The 23,671-nt window shown below is 39.1% G+C and overlaps 1 protein-coding gene across 4 annotated transcripts in view; it reads right to left on the reverse strand.

Moving 5' to 3' along the window:
* Positions 1-14,476: 14,476 nt before the first annotated feature.
* Positions 14,477-23,671, reverse strand: part of tpm2 (tropomyosin 2 (beta)) — a 105,668-nt gene continuing 96,473 nt past the window's right edge. For all 4 annotated transcript variants that reach the window (XM_028804968.2, XM_028804966.2, XM_028804972.2 and 1 more), the window contains one exon: positions 14,477-15,892. In XM_028804968.2, coding sequence (XP_028660801.1) covers positions 15,810-15,892 — 83 coding nt within the window. In that variant the 3' untranslated portion in view covers positions 14,477-15,809. The remainder of the gene's footprint in view (positions 15,893-23,671) is intronic.

The following is a 23,671-nucleotide window of genomic DNA, read 5'->3' on the forward strand; positions in this document are numbered from 1 at the left end:
AATTTCTTATTTCTGTTAGTGGAGGGGTGCTTTGTGTCTCATTTCTTATTTATGTTAGTGTCTGGACTCCGTAGTCTGTCCCGTTTTGTGTGCAATGGGCTTCGTGTGGCGCTTGCGTCTGACTCCTTTTTTTTGTGTGCTAGGGGCGCATTGCCTCATTGTTTATTTCTGTTAGTGGAGGGGGGCTTTGTGTGTCGTGGGTCTGAATCCTCCTTTTTGTGTACGTCCCGTTTCGTGTGCTATGTCCGTAGTCTGTCCCGTTTCGTGTACTATGGGCTTCGTGTGGCGCTTGCGTCTGACTCCTTATGTTTTTGGTGTGCTAGGGGCGCGTTGCCTCATTTCTTATTTCTGTTAGTGGAGGGGGGCTTTGTGTGTCGTGGGTCTGAATCCTCTTTTTTGTGTGCGTCCTGTTTCGTGTGCTATGGGCTTCGTGTGGCGCTGTGTGCCATGGGTTTGTGTGGCGCCTGCGTCAGACTCCTTTTTTTTGTGTGCTATGGGCACGTCGCCTCATTTCTTATTTTCCATTGGTTGGAGGGGGGCTTTGTGTGGCGCCTGCGCAGTACGTCTTTTGCGTCCATTCCCAGGTCCCTGCGTCCATATCCGGTTTACCATTCTCGTTTAGTAATATGGATATTAAGTACAGCAACTACAAGTGGTGATCTAAAAGTAGTGGCACTGATACTGTACTAGGAGTGCAGCTATACTGAGGATTGTGAATGGGACAACTGTGCTAAAGAGTCTTTATTACATTAAATAGAACAAGCAATCCCAAAAGCGGAAAGGTGTGGCACATGAACCACTTAGATTAGATTAGATTAGATTAGATTAGATTAGATTAGATTAGATTAGATTAGATTAGATTAAACTAGACCAATTCTCTGGAGCTCAGCCAGAATAACCACTGTGTTCTTGGCTCAAATTCCTTCTTTCCCAATTGCTTAGGTTGGCCAGGAGGCACTGTCTAGGAAGAGTTGTGGTTTTCCAAACTTCTTCCATCTGAGAATTATAGAGGTCACTGTGCTCTTGGGAGCCTTCAGTGCTGTGGGATTTTAAGTAGCTTACCCCAGATGTGTACCTCAACACAATCCTGTCTCTAAGTTCTGCAGGCAATTCCTTCAAACTCATGGCCTGAGTTTTGCTCTGATACACACTGTCAACTGTGGGGTCTTCTAAAGAAAGGTGTGTGCCTGTCCTAATCATGTCCAGTCAATTGATTTGACCACAGGAGGACTCCAAACAAGGTGTACAAACTTCTCAATGATGATCAACAGAATGAAATGCGCCTGAACCAAATTTCAAGTGTCATAGCAAAGGGTCCAAGTACGTATGTCAATGATATATTTCAGTTTTCTTTTTTTAAAGAATGTGCAAAATTTTCTAAAATCCTGTTTTCACTTTGTCATTCTGGGGTATCAAGCATTGTTTGATGAAGGAAAAAAATGAATTTACAATTTTAGCATAAGCCTGCAACGTAACAAAATGTGAAAACAGTGAAGCAGTCCTAATAGGTGTAGTAGGTGGTTTCCATTTTGAATCTCATTTTGCCAGTATAGCCAGTGTCTCTGTATGTTTGACCTTGAACTGGATTAGTGGGCTGGGGAAAGGCTGAATGGACGGATAAATGAAATGTTGGAGGCAGTAAAATATTACAACTGTGGCCAAGGGTTTGAGTTCTTCTAAGCACTGCCTGTTGCTCCTGTGCCATCGCAAGTCATGCTTGTGTGACTATTCTCTTGTACACTAAAGCAAGCAAGTTGTACTTGGAAAACGTTTATGTTGTATCTATAAAACCACACATCCCAATCACAACACAGTGAAAGGACATGTTCACCAGATTGACGCTAATATGCTAAAAAACTGTGAGCAGCAGTTATAAAATAGTAAGAGAAAATCACCTGCAAAGGTTGTAGTGTCTTGCATATAAAAAGATGACATCATTCTTGCAACATTAATCTACGCAAATGAGAAAGCAGGATATGGACGGAGCCTACAGAAGTTGTTTCAAAAAGAAAATGCAGTAAAGCCATGGAAGGCTTAAAACATCTTGGAACCGAGACTCCAGACTGCAGTCTAAGCAGAGCAGCTCCATAAGATTAACTAAATAAAAACCTGCACAGATACCTACTTGCTGTACTTCTGCACTCCATTTTATCCCATGAGCATCTTCATATTTTTCAGATAAATACTTTTCTGGGGCGGCACGGTGGCGCAGTGGGTAGCGCTGCTGCCTCGCAGTAAGGAGACCTGCGGTTCGCTTCCCGGGTCCTCCCTGCATGGAGTTCGTATGTTCTCCCCGTGTCTGCGTGGGTTTCCTCCCTCAGTCCAAAGACATGCAGGTTAGGTGCATTGGCAATCCTAAATTGTCCCTAGTGTGTGCTTGGTGTGTGTGTGCCCTGCATTGGGCCGACGCCCTGCCCGGGTTTGTTTCCTGCCTTGTGCCCTGTGTTGGCTGGGATTGGCTCCAGCAGACCCCCGTGACCCTGTAGTTAGGATATAGCAGGTTGGATAATGGATGGATGGATACTTTTCTGAAAAAAATAAAGTGTTCTCCTAATCCTGATAAGACACATTTTCCAGCTCTTCCTACCAAACAAAGCAACTATCAGATCCTGCCAATTTCCTGATTTGGTTTCTGCCTGGAGAACGTCCAGGAAATTTGTAGAGCAGAAATACAGTATTTCCACAGCCAGGCCCTGTTTATTTTAGAAATGGAACAGATTGATATTTGGATTAAAGTCATCATCCTCATTTTCTTTCTGCTGTAGTATCACACTGAGCTGGGCTGGCTAGGCCTCCTATCCACAGCTGCTTCTTGAGGATTATTAAGGTGCTCCTGGAGCAGTCAAGTGGGACATTTTCTCCATAATGCCTTATGTCTACTGTAGGAGACGGGGAGAAATACATTGCCTGGAGATGATGTAGACAGATTGGCCGGCAGAACAAATAAATAACTTTAGACCCGGCCTGTGTAAGTTAATGGAGGGACCAGCAGAAGCCGAGAGTCGGGAGTGGTTCCTTCCCCCATGTGCCAGGTGGCAGTGGTCCTTGTATGGGAACCCAGTCGGGACACCCGCAGGGGTGCTTGGGAAATGGAGTCCAGAAGTGCAGCCCTGTCAGGGTCCCCGGGGGTTGAGAGAAGCAGAGGTGCTGTCGGGGGAGGATTCTGCTACTTTCCTCATAGCCAAGAAGTGCCACCTGGAAGACATGGCGTGGCAACGGAACATTTCCTGGGTCTGACATAAAAGGAGCCAACACTCAATGGAGGTGGAGAAGGAAAGAAAATTGTTTGATTTATTGTATTAGTAGCTGTGAGTGGTTTTCAGGACAAAAAACATCCCAAAGAATCTTTAGCAGTTTTACACTATTTTGTGAACTTGGAGGTGTCAGCTAATTCTTAACAGTTACCCAGTGCAGAGGACGTGGACCCACCTGTGCTTGCTGCCCTACTGGCTTTTGTAAGAAGACATTGGCAATACCATATCTTAGCCGTCGTATTATTCTTTGTCCCAAGAAAATACCTCTAAATGGGCGATGTTTTTAATAGAAACTTCAAGCCTTGCCCTCCGTTGCTGAGCCCCAGCGTTTTTTTTCCTTTCGACATTCCGTCTCTTTATCTGTGTCATTAGCAAGACCTCGTTGTTGCACGGCAGCATTTCTTGCACACAGGATTTTCGTAGTGAGAAGCGCTGAAAAAATGTAAAAGTGCATGCATGCGCCATCTAGTGGCGGTGGTTGAGCGCGAGCAGAGCGGGTCTTTTGTTTATATACTGTATGTCCGATTGTGGCTGATCATTGGAAGGAGTGCCTGAAGAGAATAAAAGTCTGTTATTTTATCCTAATAACATGTGGGGCTCTCTGGTGCCCCCTTGTGGTTCCGCTACCCTTCAGTCCTCTCCATAGTGGGTCATTCCTTGTACTCCTCTCAAGGTGGGCTGTGCATTGGGCAATTCCAATTAACATTCCCACCCACCTCAACTGGCTTCTATCAATACAGTGAAGCAGAAGTTCTACTCTGAGATCCTTCATTATTACTGAGCTCCATTTCGTATCACAGAGACAGCACAGGAACCTCATTTCTGGCAGTTTATACTCAAGATCTCATTCCCTCAGTTACTACCCACAGCTTGCAAACATATACTACATGACCATATATTTGTGGACACCTACTGTATATGAGCTTGTTGGACATCCCATTCCAAAATGATGATCATTAATAGGGGGTTACCCCTTACTTTGTGACTATTAACACATTCTCCCCGCTGGGAAGACTTTTCACATGGGCTTGGAGTGAATCTGTGGGTATCTGTGCCCATTCAGCCAAAACAGCAGGTCTGGTACCGATGTTGTACGAGAAGACTTACCGTACAATCAACACTCCACTTCATCCTAAAGATGTTCAATAGGATGAAGTTCAGGGATCTGTGCCGGCCACTCATCTTCCTCCATGTCTTTATAGACTTAGCTTTGTGCACAGGATCACAGTCAGGCTGGAACTGAACAAGGTCTTCTCCAAACTGCTGCCACAAGGATGGAAAGCCACAATTGTCTAAAATGTCTTTATATGCTTTAGCATTAACAGTACCCTTCACTGGAACCAAGGGGCCAAGCCCAAACCCTGAAAAACAGGTCCAGACCATCATCCGTCCTCCACCAAAGCTTACAGCAGGCACCATGCAGTCAGTCTGAAAGGTAGAGATCTCCTGGCATCTGCCAAACCCTGATTCGTCCATCAGACTGGCAGATAGTGATGTGTGATTCATCACTCCAGAGAACACGTTTCCACTGCTCCAGAATCCAATGGCAGCATGCTTTACAGCACTCCAGCTGACACGGAGTGTTTCTCTACCTTCCATGTCCTATTTTTGGTGCAGCAAAAGGATTTGTGCGTATCTCAGTGGATTGTGCAGTTACGTAGTCCGGTAATGTGTGCTACTGATAGTATTAACCATAGTAAACTGGTCTAAGGAAATCATCCAGATAAATAACAACTCATAATCGATACTCGATATGAGAGAACTTTGATGGAGCCAGGAATACCAAGATTAGTAACACTAGAACCCACCTGGGTGAAACATGTAGCACAGTTGGGCTCAGCTTGAAACAGCTTCAAGTAGCATTCTTGGGAGCTCACCAACCACAAGGTCAAGGATGATCATGTGATGTTAATGCCAGTCAGGTTACTAGACTTTACAAGATGATGGATTGCTTTTTTTTTTCCCTCTCTCAGACTTTTAAACCATTCAGTATGGTAACGTAGTCCTCTTACAATGCTGTGGCCATTTTTATAGTCTTACAGACACACCCTGTGGCATAATGTTGTAGCAGTCCGGTGCTGTCAAGATTCACACCGTCAAGAAGACGGTGATTTATTTATTTTTTATAGTGGATCCCAGGGACGTTCCCAGCCTTGGCTCGACCTGCACACATTCACAACAGAGACAAAAATACAGCACACTGGGGAATAACAACAATTAAAGAATGTAATGCAATTAAATCATATAAATGAAACCAATAATACCACCCCAGAACCCCTACGGCGATATTACATCAAACATATAAACACAAGCAACTCCACACAGCAAAGTCAATGGAAACAACACCGGATGAAATGAAAGATGACGATAGTGAGTCCAGAGATCTGCACGCTGCAAGGGAATGAAAAACAGTCCTACCGGTAGCCACTGTAAGGGTGAAGATGGATGGATGGATGGTTCAGGAGAGCTCCTTTTCTTGCAGGGAAGCCAATGAATCCATAATCAATCCTCAGGACACAGGTAGACAGAAGACAAGCCAGACCCCAACAACGAATACAATCCAGGACACAAAACTAAATAACGGCCTAAACAACAGAAGGCAGTCTTACAGGTAAACGGAACACAAAATACAACAACAAAACACTTTTCTCCTTTGGCCACCTGCCCTCCTTTTAAACTCCTTTGACCCCAACAGCCCCTGCAGGGACTGCTGGGAGATGCAGTTCTCACTAATACTAGCACTGCTACAATGTTCACTTGCTTAATTTAAAGGCCATGTCACATTGCAGGACTTTTCCATCGATTTTCAGTTGCAGATTTCATTTACATAATCGTAGCCATTCTGAGGGAGTCGCAGCACGCTCCTATGACCTCCAGTGCGATGATTCGGGTTCGCTCCATGCTCCCATCTTCCTTCTGGGAGCCCTTGAACCCGACACTATCGGTAATGTCACTGATGAGCTAGGCAGTGAGGCACAACAGTGAAGCAAGGGGATGGTGCAAAAAGTGCAAAGTGCTTTTATTTAAAAATCAACAAAACAAAAAACAGTGTCCAAATTAAAGTGCAGTGCATCAAATCTTTCAACAAATAATCCAATAAAGCAGAGGTGAATCCGTGGAGGTTAAAATCCATTAGAAAAAAATCTTTAAAAAAACAACGAGGTTAAAACAATGGCTGGAAGCCGTCCTTTAACACAAAGCCCGGTGCATTCCTACTGGTGACTCCCCTGCTTCTCCCGTCCAGGCTATGCACCAGGGGAGCCACCCTACCTGCAGCTGACCTTCTCTCTGCCTTCTCCTGCAGGTCTGTTCGCCGGTGGGCTTCACTAACAACCAGGGCGCTCACGCTTGGGTTGGGGGGTTAATTTCCCAAGTCCTGACTCCCGCTGCCTTTGCTGGCCTTATGCGGCGAGCCATCCTCCTTCCAGTCACTCCCGCTCTTCAAATTGCTCAGCGGGAGCGACCACTACCAACTGCCCTAGGTGTCGGCCAAACATCCCACTAGGGCTCACTGCTCAGCTGCCCGCGAGCCTGTGCTCACTCGTTCGTTCTTTCGTTCTCACTCTCTTGCACCGGCTTTCCTCTCACCGCTTCCTGCCTTCTTCTCCTGCAACATCCATTCAGTTTTCCTTTTCTTTCTCTCCTTCCTAGCCGCCTCGCTCTTCTATTTATCACGGGGATGTGGATCAGATGTGGCAATTAGCAGCTCCCGGCACCAATTACGTATGCGGGCAACTCCTCACCTGTGCACTTAAGTGTGGACCGCCTGCATCATGAACTCCACCCGGGAGCCGCTTCCGCCACACTACTACGCCCCATCTCTAAGCCGTGAGTGTGGCGATTATTTATTTAAAAAGTGGCTTTTTTGACGTGAGCTGTGGACCCGCTACACAACACTCAGTCCAATTAATCTACAATCCAAACAGGTAGGGGTGGGCCTTTTGTGTATGAGAATTAACAACCAATGAGTGCCCAGCCGAAAATACAAGGCTTAATGCTAAGGGCAAAAGCAAGCCCAGGTATCTTCTGCCTGCAATGAAACCCACCTGAGGAATCACAAACATCAATTGTACAACGCCGTCCTGAAACGGGAAGGCCGTGTGTAAACGTGTTATTTCTACATGGTGGGACCAAATACCCTTAAATGAGAGTCTGCAAAGTGTACTTTAATTGTCTGAATTATTGCATTTGTAATTTTAAACTGTGGAGCAGAGGAGGAAATAATAATAAAAAAAAAAAAACAGTCTTTGCCTCAGACACGATGGAGAGCACCGTATAAAAAGAGTTATGTTTGAGCACTTAATTTGGATAATAAACAGACACTAAATCACAATTATTCTCAACTACATAAATATCAGCTATTAATGACCCCAAGGACGTGTAATTTCGGGTTTTGTACTTTGGAAGACCCCCAAGTATCATCAAAGCTGCATGGCACCACTAAACCATCTGGTAAGAATGCTATTGTGAAGTATTCAAAGCATTTCTGTTGAAGACGGGATCTTCTGGGACGGGATACGAATGCCTAACGAGTCTCATCGGCATGGCAACCACAACAGTCTGCTCATGAAAGACCCCCCTGTTGTTTTACAAAGCTGGCCTAAATTCAATCAGCATTAAGTCAGTGTGCTGCTGCTCGTTATTGTGCATCCCGAATTCCATTAGACTGTGCCAGTCTACTGAAGGGCACGTATTAACATGCGGCCTCGTTACAAAGTGCCTGAAAGAATAATACAAAAGTAAGTTTACAGCTAGGGAGACATTAAATGAAAAACATGCGGATCCCTTGAATGCCAGAGTCAAACATACGAGGCCTTGTCCAAAATGTTAAATTAAAAAAAAAAAAAAAAAATTTGGCATAATGTGAAGTTGGGTATTCACAGATTTACAAAACACACTAAATAATTACTCTAATTAGACTGGATAGCTTGTACTCAACATTGTGCAATACAAGAGGCATGTAACAAAGCTGAAATGCTTCTCGATTATTTTTTTCCTCCAGTTTCTTCATGCACTTTTCTGAAATAACAGGTAAACAGTTTTACAATGCTGTCACTCAGAACACCTAAAATACTGATCCTTTAAAGCGCTTTACAACTATCAGCAGCTCACCTGTAGATTTCAAATTTCTACCGGAAGGATGCAGGGATCATCAGCTCACAGATTACATAATCAGAGCTCAAAAAGCAAGACTGGTATGATGTAAGATGAACGTGGCAGCATAGTGACTCTCAGATTCAGGTGCCCGGGTTAAAATTGTAGCCCGGTTAAGAATACAATCTACTGCAGCTCCTTTATACCAATAGCAATATGTCTGGGACTGGGACAGCCAAGTCAGAACATTTTCTTTCTTTATAGTAATTCCAGTGTGTGTATATTTATCTACCTGTTTATTTATTTAAAGAGCTTCTGTAAAAAGCCAAATTTCCCCCAGGGGACAGATAATGTTATAACTACTTCTTTGTCTTCTTTCAGCTGCTCCTGTTAGGGATTGCCACAGCAGATCATCTTCTTCCATATCTTTCTGTCCTCTGCATCTTGTTCTGTTACACCCATCACCTGCATGTCCTCTCTCACCACATCCATAAACCTTCTCTTAGGCCTTCCTCTTTTCTGCTTACCTGGCAGCTCTATCCTTAGCCTCCTTCTCCCAATATACCCAGCATCTCTCCTCTGCACATGTCCAAACCAACGCAATCTCGCCTCTCTGACTTTGTCTCCCAACCGTCCAACATGAGCTGACCCTCTAATGTCCTCATCTCTAATTCTCTCCATCCTCGTCACACCCAATGCAAATCTTAGCATCTTTAACTCTGCTACCTCCAGCTCTGTCTCCTGCTTTCTGGTCAGTGCCACCGTCTCCAGCCCATATAATATAGCTGGTCTCACTACCGTCCTGTAGACCTTCCCTTTCACTCTTGCTGATACCCGTCAGTCACAAATTACTCCTGACACTCTTCTCCACCCTGCCTGCACTCTCTTTTTCACCTCTCTTCCACAATCCCCATTACTCTGTACTGTTGATCCCAAGTATTTAAACTCATCCACCTTCACCAACTCTACTCCCTGCATCCTCACCATTCCACTGACCTCCCTCTCATTTACACACATGTATTCTGTCTTGTTCCTACTCACCTTCATTCCTCTCCTCTCCAGAGCATATCTCTACCTCTGCAAGGTCTCCTCAACCTGCTCCCTACTATCGCTACAGATCACAATGTCCTCAGCAAACATCATAGTCCATGGGGACTCCTGTCTAATCTTGTCTGTCAACCTGTCCATTACCATTGCAAATAAGAAAGGGCTCAGAGCCGATCCCTGATGTAATCCCACCTTCACGTTGAATGCATCCGTCACTCCTACCGCAGACCTCACCACTGTCACACTTCCAAATAATGTTCTATCTGCACGAATGCAACAGATTTCCTAACTGATTTCCAAACTCATGTTTGACTGTACACTGTGAATTGATTTAGGATGAGCAAGCATGCTCTGCCATGAACCTGCCCTGACTCAGAGTTGATTCCTGTCATTGTATGTAGTAGCTTCACAGGTCCAGGTAATAGAAAAATGCAGCATGGAAATTAGATGTATGAAAGGGGTACAGGAATAAAAAAAAATAAAATAAAAAATAAAAACCAAGAAAATCCTGTCAAATTGCTTTACAAAGCAGCAAAAGCCAAAAAAGGATTTGATAAGAGAAAGGAAGGGGGCTAATTAAGCAAGAGAAGCCACCCTTCTGAGACATTTGTACCACATGACCTGTCTCTCCATCTCCATTTTACAATATTTCTACAGTGGTAAACTAGTTTGGATTTATTGGTTGAAGAATAAAATGTAAAAACAAATCACCTAGTTTTATCTGACTTTACAGCATGTTACACTTTATTTACATTTTGAAAATGGTGGTTAAGGCTTTGGACTTCAAACCATTCAGGTTGTGGGTTCAAATCCTGCTGACACTGTGTGACCATGAGCAAGTCACTTCACCAAAAACAAGAGAAATGTAACCAGTTGTATCTCAAATGTTGTAAGTCAGCTTAGACAAGGGAACTGGCCAAATAAGAAATAATAATAACATACTCTTCAACATTTCGTAAAATCGTATATAACCGTGCAATGCAATTCCAAGTACAGTGGTACCTCTGGTCAAGACCATAATTCATTCCAAAACTCTGGAGGCGACCCGAACGTAATTTTCCCATAAGATTGTATGTAAATATAATTAATCCATTCCAGACCTTACGAACTGTATGTAAATTTTTTTTTAAGGTTAAGCACAAAATATTTAATTATACCATAGAATGCACAGTGTAATAGTAAACTAAATGTAAAAACATTGAATAACACTGAGAAAACGAACATTGCAAGAGTACGTGCTAGACCAAGTTCATGTTAGACCCTTACGAACTGCTCGCTGTAAACACTTATGAGTTTTAAGCACAGGGGAAAAAAATTAAAAGTTTGAAAAATCCTTAATTTATACAAAAACTAACCTTGCATGAGTCGAGTTCTGGCGGAACGAAAATGGAAAATCATTGGCGCGTACAAACTGGAAGGGAAACTGGCCGCCAGTGTTTATACCAGAGTGTGTGGTCATAAACAGATGCGAAATTTTGGCACACTTTGATCGAAACCCGATTTGTACGTGTTCTGAAACGTTTGTGACCAGAGGTTCTACTGTATTTTTGTATCAGTAAGGTGCTGCTGGAGTATGTGAATTTCCCCTTGGGATTAATAAAGTATCTATCTATCTACTGTACTGAAATGTTGAAAATACCTTAAAGTTGAAAATCAACTTGTAGTAAATGTTTAAAATGGAGAGACAGTTCAATCAGGAATAAAGCACACTATATAACCCAGAGTGCAGTGTGGACAGAACAAGTAGAAGGTATCAGGAGTATTGTGTGATCGAAGAATTAAGAATTAAAGGTCAGGTTTGTAAGATCAGCCAGGGTGTGTGGAGCAGTAAAGGGAGAACAGGAAAAGAAGTTAGATGTGGCAAAAATGAGAATGTTAAGATGGATGTGTGGAGTTATAAAAAAAGGATAAAATAAGAAATGAGACAATCAGAGGAACAACAAAAGTGGGAGAGACATCTAAGAAAGTACAGGAAAGTGAAATGGTATAGAGGTGATGAGAAGAGACAATGAATATGTGAGCAAAAGAGTGATGGGAATAGAAGTACAGGACAATATAATGAGGCTTAAGTGGAGGTAGACAGACAACGTAAAAGATCTGAAACGAAAGGGTCTGACGGCAGAAGAGGTGTATGGAGATGGCACATCGACCCCACATAAAAGTGGGAAAGGATGAAGAGGAAGAAGAACAGGCTTAGAAGTATGAACTTCAGTACACATTCCCTTCTAGAAAGGCAGTTCCTCTGCTAATTTCATCACCAAGGCCATTTTTTCAGGACACACACAGAGCAAAAAAATAAATACTGGTAAGAGATGAGGAGAAAAAAAAAACATACTTCTTTGAAGAGTCGTCTGTACAAAGGATGAGCTCTAGCTCAGCTCGTATTCTGCAGGCAGCAAAGCCTCATCTGGTTTTAAAGTATCCAGGGCAGGGTCGTGGCGTTTGTCTCAACGATCATTGGGCATAAGGCAAACCCCATCAACCAAAATTCAACAATCCAATTATATTAGGAGTATCCAGGTTTAATTAAAAAATTAGGACAGAATAAACTAGAAGAGCAGATGTCAATTTTAAAGTCCACCTTCATCATAATGGGCAAAATATAGGAATTAGCTGTTGGCAGATGACGGGACAGCCCTTCTTTCTCTAGTGTCTCTTACCAACAGCTGATGAGATCTCTTATGTGTTGTATACAAAAATATCTCCTTTCCACTTTATCCATCAACTGTTCTTGTTGGAATCACATATCAGTTTCAGCAGGGAATGTCTGGCGGCCAGTTTATTTTTAACAAGCCCATCTTTTCTCATCTATTGCATTGTCTGCCCATAATGCTTCATTTTTCACTTACCAGATAAGCGAGCCCCCCTGATATTAGATCCTCAGATTTAAACTGCTCTTTCATGTATCTGGAGTGAAGTGTGGATTCCATAGTACCTTCATTCTGCACCTTTGATCCCTTAATGCATGTCATGTCTAATGAGTCATCAGATTTTTTATGTAGCTCAAAACCCATGTTTCTTTTGTACATTTGGACCACCTTCACAAACTATATAGTTTATAAAAGATACCACCCAGGGTGCTTAGCTGTTATAGTACGATGTTCTATTTCTTTCTCACTTTTGAGACCCAGTGTACAATACAAATGTCATAATGGAAAAAGTATCTATAGATCAGCGATTCCCAAACTTGGTCCTGGTGACCCCCGGGGGCTGCAGGTTTTTGTTCCAACCAACTTCTATTTTTAATTGGACTCCTAGCCTAATTAAGTGAGATGTTATTTCTGAGTGTCTATATTTTGAGGTCAATGAAGAAATGATAGAAGTAAGTGTTTTAACATCCATCCATTATCCAACCCGCTATATCCTAACTACAGGGTCACGGGGGTCTGCTGGAGCCAATCCCAGCCAACACAGGGCGCAAGGCAGGAAACAAACCCCGGGCAGGACGCCAGCCCACCGCAGGTGTGTTAACACATTTTAATAAAAATTAAGCAGTTATACATATGTGGAGATTATATATATATATATATATATATATATATATATATATATATATATTAGTTTTTACTTTTTATGGATGTTCATCCCGATTTCCATTATTGACTAATTAGGGGGTCAGATGCTGAAGCAGTTGCAGCCTTTCATCATTTAATATTGTTCACCCGGGTGTCTGCTTTACTTGTTTTCAGTTCACTATTAGAATACATAGAAGGCAGCAGACTACACAGAATAATGGAAAAATAATAGAAAAAACAACAAAAAATAATTAAGCACTTAAAGCTATAGAAAAAAATAGAAATATGTCTAAATGTCTTATAATGTAAACACCATACTGCTGTGCTCGTCTGAATGTAGAATAAAAGGAAAAAAAGGCCAGCTAACTAAATAAGATCAATTATTATCACTTATTGTGAATCTGGTTGGAACAAAAACCTGCACCCACAGGGGGTCCCCAGGACCGTGTTTGCTATAAATTAAAAACTAAATGTGACTGTGCCACTGCCATCATGGCCTCATGTTTGAAGAGCAAGTTTATAGCATGCACTGCTCAAGTTTACAGAGTTGTCCCTACAATAATCAAATTTTAAAAACAGGAACATTTATCTTTGAGAAACAATTTTCCATCCATTGCTGAACAGTTGTGCATCAGTGTTGGGATAGTACTATGGAAAAAAATTAATATTTGATTTAATGTGTAAAATGGAAAAGAGTTTAAAACAAAACATGTGCACAATATGCAATGTGGACTTTGTCAAAATAATTTTCCAAGGGAAAAAAAAATGTCTATCTTTAAATAAAGCAATGGATGAAAGGAAACAAATGAACTTACCCATTTCCAGTAAAACCAACATTTTTTTATAAAATAAGTATTTTAATATTATCCTATAAGGAAACAAGAGTTTTCCCCACAAATGTTAAATTAATTAAAAGGTGATAGGTGTAGAAGCACTCAAAGTAAACTTGTACAGAATCTTGTAAATAATTCTCCACATTTGTAAGACATATTGTAAGTCTACATTTCACCTACCTAAACCTTGGAGGTTTTCATTTGTTTTAATAATAATAATAATAATGTGGATTATTAGCTGTCTCATCCATAGCAGAACAAGGCAAATGGCTGACTGTCTAACTGGCAAAACAGGCACTGGCTTTTCCATTACCCTGACTTGGATAATGCAGATTTGGAAGTTTAAAAATATATGAAAATTGAGTATTTTGAAAGAAAGTAAATAACAACTTTACAGATATTTTTACTTAAAAGTCTCTGAGGTGTGTTGGGAGTGGTGAGAGCTACAAATCAGGAAATTCTTGTGTTTAGTGGTAATCCCCTCAATGTAATTATAAATATGGCTGCCTCATAACCTGGCCAGATGCCAGGATGTACCAGCAGGAGGACAATAATGTCCTCTACTGTGGAAACAATTCAGTGCTATCAGAAGGCATGTAGTGTATGTGGTCAGTGCTGGATCCTGGACAGGACTGTGGTGTGAAGTCCTCATGTGTCACTCTCCACCCACTCAATGTGGCATTCATTATGAAAAAGATCATCGTTTGAAATAAAAAATACAAAGGACTATAAGTGGGCTGTTGAGGCAATTGCAATGCCTCAATTATTCAAATTTTAATAAACAAAACAAAGTTTACAAGGGTAATTGCATAGAATACATAAATTGACAAAAATGGCAGGGGAGGAACAGCATTTCCAACAAAAAGATCAATACACAGTTAGAGCCTTACGTTTTTCCCGACCCACACACATCATGCAAACTTGTGTAGCTGTCAAAACACACTGATTTAAATGTCTCCAGTGTGTACAGTACAAGCAGCATTGACAGAATTAACCAAATGTAGATGTTAATAAAAAGTAGTATACATTTAAAAACTGATGCAAAAGGAAAATGGCTAAAAGTGAAATATAAGCAATCTGATACAATTTGCCAGAAACACTCAATACTACCTTCTGAAATATTTTGATTAAAAATGCTGTGGTATATGACATGACGCCAAAGCAAAGCATAAGACAGTGAACGAGTTAAGACTGTGATGTCTTTAAAAGATGGAGAATTCCTGGGGTTCTTGTATCACAAAGTCCTTGAAGTTATACTACTAATACGTATTAAAAGCACCAAAATATTTCAAAAGAAAATAGCTAACTGGAACTAAATTATTTAATGTCTACCAGATCTTAAAGGGTAAATCTTTCATTTGAAAAGGCGAGGGCTAGCTTTGTCTTTTTAAAAGAACTTAGTGATTCTATTATAATTAATCTAATGCAGAAATGTGTATTTTCATTTTTATTTAACACTGAGGTTGCTGCAAGGGAGGCGCAATTCATCTGAATTACACCAAAGGTAATGCAACGTGCTGGAAATTACTGAATGTACTTGTCTGGATGGGCTTATTATGAATAAAGGAGGTCAAGCAAATTGTTTCAGCTAAAAAGAAATGCATCCAGTATTTCAAAGTTTGCATTCCGACAGAACTTTACAATACTATTTATCTTCTCTAAACATTACTATAAAAAAAAAGTTTACATTCATGACCACTAATAATAAAAAAAAGCATTCCAACTGTGGTACAGAATAAGAAAAACAATGAAATCTGCTTTTTTAAATTTACATAAAAAGTGATAAAAAAATGCTAGATAGTATTTCAGAAAAATAAGAAAACAACCGTGTCATACTTCAATTTCAAACAATGTAGGACTGCTGTCTCCCCACCTGCCCACCCAAATCTCTAAAGTCTGATTACAATTTCAAAACACTGATTCTCACTTTGGCCAGTGTCTGCTGCTGTTCTTGGTCGGACGTTGGCTCGTCTGTGGACACTCTGCTTTTTTTGTTTGTTTTGTTTTTCATTGCCTCCGAGGTGGATCATCCCTTTATTATAGGACTTTAATGGCCATTTATTTGTTTATAAATTGTTGAGCTCCAGAAGCGTCTGATCCAACACTTGATGTATGCTAAAGTTCTCTTCCTTGGCATTGGCCAGTTTTTCTATTGTCAGGAAATAAAATAAAGTCTTAAGTGAGTAATAAAGCAAATTAGAGTCTTTTCTAGCCTTAATGCTAATGAGTTCTGAATACAATAAGTAAACCTGAAGATGTGTCACAGAATTATAATACTTTGTTTTCAACAGAAAGGAGGACAACAACAATTTTTATTCACAGACCAGGGCAGAACATCATTTCTTAAACTTGCTTTACCTTCATCTCACAGTTTTCATGGGCATGTTAAAAAAGATAATACACATTGTACAGATCAAATAAACAGATACCATTTCTTTATAAATTTCACTTACCAGATAAGACACCATTTGAATATACCTTTAAAAGTATCATTTATTTTTAAGTTTAAGCTTAGTTAAATTCAGATACAAACGGCACATATTTAAAAACACATATTTAAATATCAATGTTACTGTAGGCACTGCATGCATTGCTCATTTTTAATATCTAACAAAAAGCAGTATTCATTGGACAGAAACAGTTTTACATATAAATTAGCATGAACTGTGCATTTCTGCCTTTGTGTAAATTGATGCATTTCTCAATCTGAATATAAAGTACAGATCTAAAAATGTCTGCATATTCTAGAGCATGCAAAAAAGGCAAAAGCATTGTTTCAATGATTAGGAAGACAAAGAATTCAAATCTTAAAAAGAATGCTTTTTCTCCCTTACCTAAAACACACCTTTGGTATTTGTAAGTCCATATGATAAAAATTGTAAACATTTACACCAGTTAAGAAGAATTATGCTGAATTTGCTTCTAACATGGTATATGTTTATATTGTCAATCATGCATTTACAATAATTTCTATTATGATGAACAGGCAGGAAAGCAGACTTTTGAGCCCCCTGTTTTATTCTGCCACAAAAACAATTTTGGGAGTGGAGGAAAATTATGCCACATACGTAAAAATCATGATGCATAGCCATGATTTTGTACATCTTCATCCATAACATTATTTGTGAAAACTCCTAGTAATGCATTTATTTTTCAAACATGGTGTTAAATAAAGAAAATATTACTCATTTTTGCTTCTAGATCATGATACCATTAATGTCAATAAATGCATAAACAAAATGTAAGTTTATGCACAACTGACAAAGCAGGACAGAAATGTTCAAAACCAATAAACAAAGAGAGACAAATATCAGCAGCACACAGCACAAGAGTCGCGCCCTGTGGCCAGTACAACTGGTCAGATGGGGGGACGAGTCCCCTCCAGTTCTCACATAAACAACAACTGAAAGGCTTGTTGTTGTCACTCTTTATACAATTCTGAATAAACTTTGTTTAACCTGATTGTACACAGAATTGATAAGGATAGTTTCCCATTCTGCTCTAATCCAGAACTATTCAATTTATGCCATGATTTTAATCAAACTGTATTGTGGGTAACTCACTACCAGCCACATCTGCCTTTTTAAGTACACTGCCTGGCCAAAAAAAAAGTCGCCACCTGGATTTAACTAAGCAAATAGGTACGAGCCTCCTATTGGATAATTACTGCATGGGCAATAATCTTTCAGCTGGCAACAAGTTCTTTAACCCCAACTGATGCAATGAGTTGCTTCTCATTTCTTAAACAACCATGTCGAAAGACGCATCTCGTGGTCGTGGAAAAGATGTTAGTCTGTTTGAGAAGGGTCAAATCATTGGCATGCATCAAGCAGAGAAAACATCTAAGGAGATTGCAGAAACTACTAAAATTGGGTTAAGAACTGTCCAACGCATTATTAAAAACTGGAAGGATAGTGGGGACCCATCGTCTTCGAGGAAGAAATGTGGCCGGACAAAAATCCTGAATGATCGTGATCGGCAATCACTTAAACGTTTGGTGAAATCAAATCGAAGAAAAACAACAGTAGAACTCAGGTCTATGTTTAATAGTGAAAGTAAGAGCATTTCCACACGCACAATGTGAAGGGACTCAAGGGATTGGGACTGAACAGCTGTATAGCTGTAAGAAAACCACTAATCAGTGAGGCAAACCGGAAAAAAAGGCTTCAATTTGCTAGGGAGCATAAAGATTGGACTCTGGAGCAATGGAAGGTGGTCATGTGGTCTGATGAGTCCAGATTTACCCTGTTCCAGAGTGATGGGCGCATCATCAATGCAAGATCTTGGTGAAAAATTAATGCAACACTGGATGGAACTAAATCTTGTGACATTGCAGAAGCTTATCGAAACAATGCCACAGCGAATGCGTGCCGTAATCAAAGCTAAAGGCGGTCCAACGAAATATTAGAGTGTGACACCTTTTTTTTTGGTGGCGACTTTTTTTTTTGGCCAGGCAGTGTATTATGATGATTTATATAATTGTTTTCAACACTGGGGCTGAATAAAAACCCTGCAATTCAAATAGTTTGTGTTTAGATTTTTTCTGGAACAATGAAACAACTTTACATTAAAGTGCTTATATATTATAGTTACCTGGGAATAAGGGTAATATATGAACAGATGAAGAAAAGAAGAACATTTGAACATCAAGTGCATAAAGAGGTTACCATTTCAAGTTTAAAGGCTTTGAACCCTTTTTTATTTGTAGAAATGAAGGTCTCTTAAAATGCTGTGGAATATCAGCACAAAATAAAAAGCACATAATGCATTCATATAGCTTATCTGGAAAATAACACTTTTTTCATATAAAATGAAAGTTATGCTTTTTTCCCCAAAAAAACAGCATTTTGTAGTAGTCGATTCATACATTATGTTCTCTCATTAAGGGATCCATACTGGATAATAAACATACAGCTGCAGGTTTTATAAAATTGTACTTCACCATGAAGCCAAATCATTGCAAAAATCTTGCCTATTAAAATTTTACACACAACAAATTATGTAAAGAGCTTTTTATATATATAAAAAAAAAGAATCATATTTAAAAGGCTAAAGTAGAAAATGAAAAAAACTGCTTATACATTAATTTAAAATTTGTAGAGGGCACTGCCATTCAGTCTATAATCTTGGACATGTTCGAATCTGTTAGTCATGGCATACCCACCAGAGCAAAAATAAATCAAAAACAAAAAGGGGAGTCTTTTAATAAAATGTAGTATAAACTAAAAAATCAACTTATGCAAAGGAAAGAAAAAGATCCAAGACTTGGTACTCATGTGTGTGGATGGGTGGACACAAATTGATTTCTTGTATATTTTTATACAAGGCTTCAATTTGAATATAATCCCCTTTAAATAGTCAGTATAAAGAGCAGAGGGTGAGAATGTGTTGCTAACTGTGATAATCTCTTCATAGATACATGCTTACTGTTGCTATAAATGAACATGTTACCAATTAATGTGAAGAGGTACAAAAAAATAAACAAACAATCACCAATAAGGATGAAGATAAGAGGATAGATTGCAAATTTATTCAAAACATATTTGCAGATGGCCTGTTGCATGTGTAGGCCACAGTAAATGTTAATAATATTCACTGTGCTACTGTGGCCTGTGCATCTAATAAGCTTTGCACTCATAAATAGCCTTCGTATGAAATATTATTTACATTTTATTTCAGCTTATTATGTTACAGAGCCTCCATTTTTTGTTATATATTTCTTCCCTTTGTTTTTATTTTTGTGTTTCATAAATCTCTCAGAAAGCATTTCTTGGGTTTTACTGGGATCCTGGGACTTTTAGGAGCTTAAATCAGCCCATTTCCAGTTTGATATCAAATCAGTTTATTACACCAAAACAATGCTGTCTTAAAGTTATAAAACGGTGTTCCCAGGCCGTGGCATTTGAGAACCTCACCACCAATAGATCCCTAAAAGGCTAGAACACCTGGGATTTCTGCACACCCTAATCACAGTAATTGCTGCGTCAAGATGGTCTCGGCTAACAGAAGGGGAGAAACACAGCGCCTGGACCCCCACATGAACATTCACTGTACTGTTATTCAGATGGTTCTCCTGGCAATGCCTGACCTGCATTGTAGTCAAAAAAATCCTTTAATAGAAGTATAAAATTATTTGTGCTGTGACTGTTTATGGTTTTTGCGGTTATTCGGTTTCTGTTGTAGGTGTGAGGGGGAATTAACTTTTCACAGTGAAATTCCCAGTACTGAACTTTGTCAATCTGAGGAAACAACAATCCCTGCTGGATATGGCGTGTAAACTGATCGGAAGACTTTTTCTGGTTATAAAAAAAACAAACAAACAATAGGCCCATGGGGGGCGTGGGGGAGGCTGGGCGCCATTAGGACAGCACTTATGCTGTATTTCGCATGTTCCATCCCATGTGTGTAAGTTGGTAGTTACACACTTAAAAGATTCACGTTTTTCTGTCATATTGTTTGTACATCCATTCATCCTTCATTTTTTAAACCCGCTTAGCATAGTATGATGGATATATTCACCTTGCTTGAAAAACAGAACTACTGAACATACTTAAGAGTGGGTATTTTTCACTTTTACTACATCTTGTTAACACTAACTTTATTTTCTAGGAGAGCACATAAGTTTCAACTCACAAATTGCTTGTTTTCTATAAATATGTCTATCTACTATTTATTAAACCAGTTTTTCCTTTGTTTTCATAAGGCAAAATACAACTAAAATGTCAGATTGTTATACAGTATAACACAGCTATGACAACCAGGTATTCATCTTAACCTATGGCATCAATGAGAAAGTGGTGATGTGGTGATAGTATCTTTACAAGGAAACTTTTCATGTAAGCATTAAGGAAGAACTAAATTTGTTAGAAAAAAATGCATACTTGGGGAAAAAAAGAACCAATAGTTACTTTTGAATTCTTTTTTGGAAAACTGTTTCAAACTATAAGCATATGATAAAAAATAGACTAAAATTACACACTAATTCACAGCACATGAACAGAATTATTAGGTTAGAGATAGACCAGCGTAAAATGACCTTTAAATATACATTATAAAAAAGGGTTCAAGGTTGCCTTATGACCTTTTCATATTTATTTAAAAGCCAGTTGATTTGAGAGTAGTCTGAAGGAGCTTCGTTCAGAGACTTCAGATACTCAGCTGTTTAGCTCATTGAGTACAACCCTTAGCTCACTATTTAGAATTCGGTTTTTCTCAACTTCCTTGTGGAAACGTTCTGCAGCAGCATCAGCATCAGCGATAGCCAATGAGGAGAGACAGAAAGAGAGAGGGCAGGATTAGTGAAAAGAGCTCAGGAAACTGGTAAGAATATTTTTTAACAAGTAATTGGGATAAACTAAGGAAAGAGACAACACCCATATACAGCAGGAGAACACACATGCGTTGAACACAAGTGACAGTGTTAATAATGCTGTGCTGCTGATCAGAGCTTTTCATTTACTATTTTCTTAAAAAGTTAACCATGCAACAAGACAAATGAACAAAATAAGGCTGATGTGTGAATTGCTTCGTTTTGTTTGGCCAGACCACAACTGGATATACTATAGATTCAGTTTTAATGTGGTAAAGTATTTCACAACTTTTTTAGCTTTGAATAATTAAGTGAAAATGTTTAATACAATGCCCATTTTACCATATATAACGCCTTAAAATAGAAAAAGTTAGATATGAATTAACAAGGTTATATCTGGGAGACTGAAGTCTCTTGACTACAGATGACTAGCATCACTCCAGTTTGATTCTTAATATAAACAGGTGTTTTCTACCCCTTTAACAACCATACCCTAAATTTTAAAAGTAACCATAATAGGAAGACACTTTTGTCTGCTTTGAAATCCTAAAAAGCTGTTTTTTTCTCTTCTAAAACCAAAAAAATGAACCACTTCAACCACTCTCTAAACAAAGCAGTTCCATTTACTGTACAGTAAAAATGCATTACTCAAAACAATATACTTATATCATTCACATTGGAAGAATATTTACTGTAACAGGAAGGTTCTTAGCATATTCATTGCATTTTACCGAGTAGTACCTTGGTTGAATACCAAACAATTAAAAGTCTTCAGTACATTTTGTTTTGATTATGTGTTCAAATGTCACCGAATGACCAGGAATGATGCGATGTATGATGTCACTGAAGCTTCTGTTATACAATGGTGGCAACCAGGCAGTGTCGGCTATCCCTTAGTTAAGATGAAGACTCTCTGAACTATTTCTAGTGCTAGTTAGTGAAAACAACCAATAGTTAAACGTTTTCTGATTTTTGAATTTCACTTATTCTTTGACTTCGATTTTGATTTTGCCCATAATAGTATAACATTTAAAAGGATCTTTTTGTGTTTTTTGGTGTTGACTCATGTCTGGTTTTTTGGTTAACCCTGGTGTCTTGCCCCTTTTGTGCCTTCATCTCCTGTTTTGCTATTTCCTAATAATAATTACTGGTCTCCTTTTTCACTTTACCCATAACAATAGTACACACAAAAGCATATATTGTCAAATCTAAACTGATTATACTGTTTATGCCTTTTTAGTGCCCTTTTTAATTAAACATATTATCAGTTACATTTTGAAGCTGTAATTCTGTATGTAAAATCAATTAAGTACCGATTATGTTACATTATTATATATATTTGCATTTGCACATTTTGTAAATAAAATATACCATAATGAATTTGCCTAATGTCTGTTGTAAACTGCTAAATTTTTTCTTTGCATCATTTATTGTGTGGAGTTGGGGAAGAAGGGTGAAGAATAGGACAGGAGTCATTTACAGCTTCACCTAGGGCAGCAAAAACACTACAGCTGGCCCGGAGCTGACATTATTTTTTCATCTCAGTGATAATTTCGGTTCCATTGTCACTAGTATCTATCCTAACCTGCTGCAAAGTCAAAGAAAACAAAAGCTGATAAAGAGAGAAGGCAGTTTCAAGACATACGTGAGGCCAACTATGTGATGGTGATGAACAGACAGGCACCTGTGTGTCTCATTTGTAAACAAAATATGGCGGGAGATGTTTGTTGATATATCCTGTCCCATTTCAGGTACTATATGTGAAGTGTTACTTTTGGCCCTCAATAAAATTGTTTGACACCCCTGATTTACATTATAACCCCATATGAAAGTTAATGAATACTGTGATATACTTTTTTATTACATCTGCTGATTAGCTATTAACATTGCAGCTCAGTTTTTTAATATGAAAGAATGAAAAAAAAACAAAACAAAAAAAGCCTCATATCTGAATACCCTTTAATGCCCCATGAGACTGCTTTCTTTAGATTAGTCAAAATCAGCTTTTTTCTTTTTTTGTAATTCTTGTGTATGTTTGATTAGGTTTGTTGTTTTTTATTATAATATTTATGTATTTGAGCTTATATACAAGCTACTGTAAATTTTTCTCTTTATTATGACCACTTACAAATCATCCTCTATTCCATTTCTCTTCTCATTATCCTGCTGTGACACTAGGTGCCATTTCTAACGCTGATACTTTCCTTGAACTGGAGTAACACCAGGGACAATGGGAGACTTGCAATACAAAGATGAAAAGATTCAACCATTTTACTAGACTGTGACAGCTGGCTTATGTCACCAAAACCTTGACTATCTGGTAAAACAGACCATAGGCCCACTCAGACATTTATTTTCTTCCAAGAATGTTATTGACTGGAGGTTTTGTTTACCACTATTACCTCAAATAAACTGTATAATGGGAATAGACTTATACTGTGATGATGTTGTGCTTTCTACTGTAGTTTTAACCTAGTACAATGTGTTTATGCATGTAAATGGCATATAGTCAAACTGTTTTTCTGCATTGCAGCATTATATATTTGTGCAGGCATTCAAAGCTTGGCCTCAAGGGTACTATCCAAAAATGATCTGATCTATATATTTCAGCTTGTTTAA

This window comes from Erpetoichthys calabaricus, chromosome 7, assembly GCF_900747795.2.
Source record: "Erpetoichthys calabaricus chromosome 7, fErpCal1.3, whole genome shotgun sequence".
Classification (NCBI taxonomy): Eukaryota; Metazoa; Chordata; class Cladistia; order Polypteriformes; family Polypteridae; genus Erpetoichthys; species Erpetoichthys calabaricus.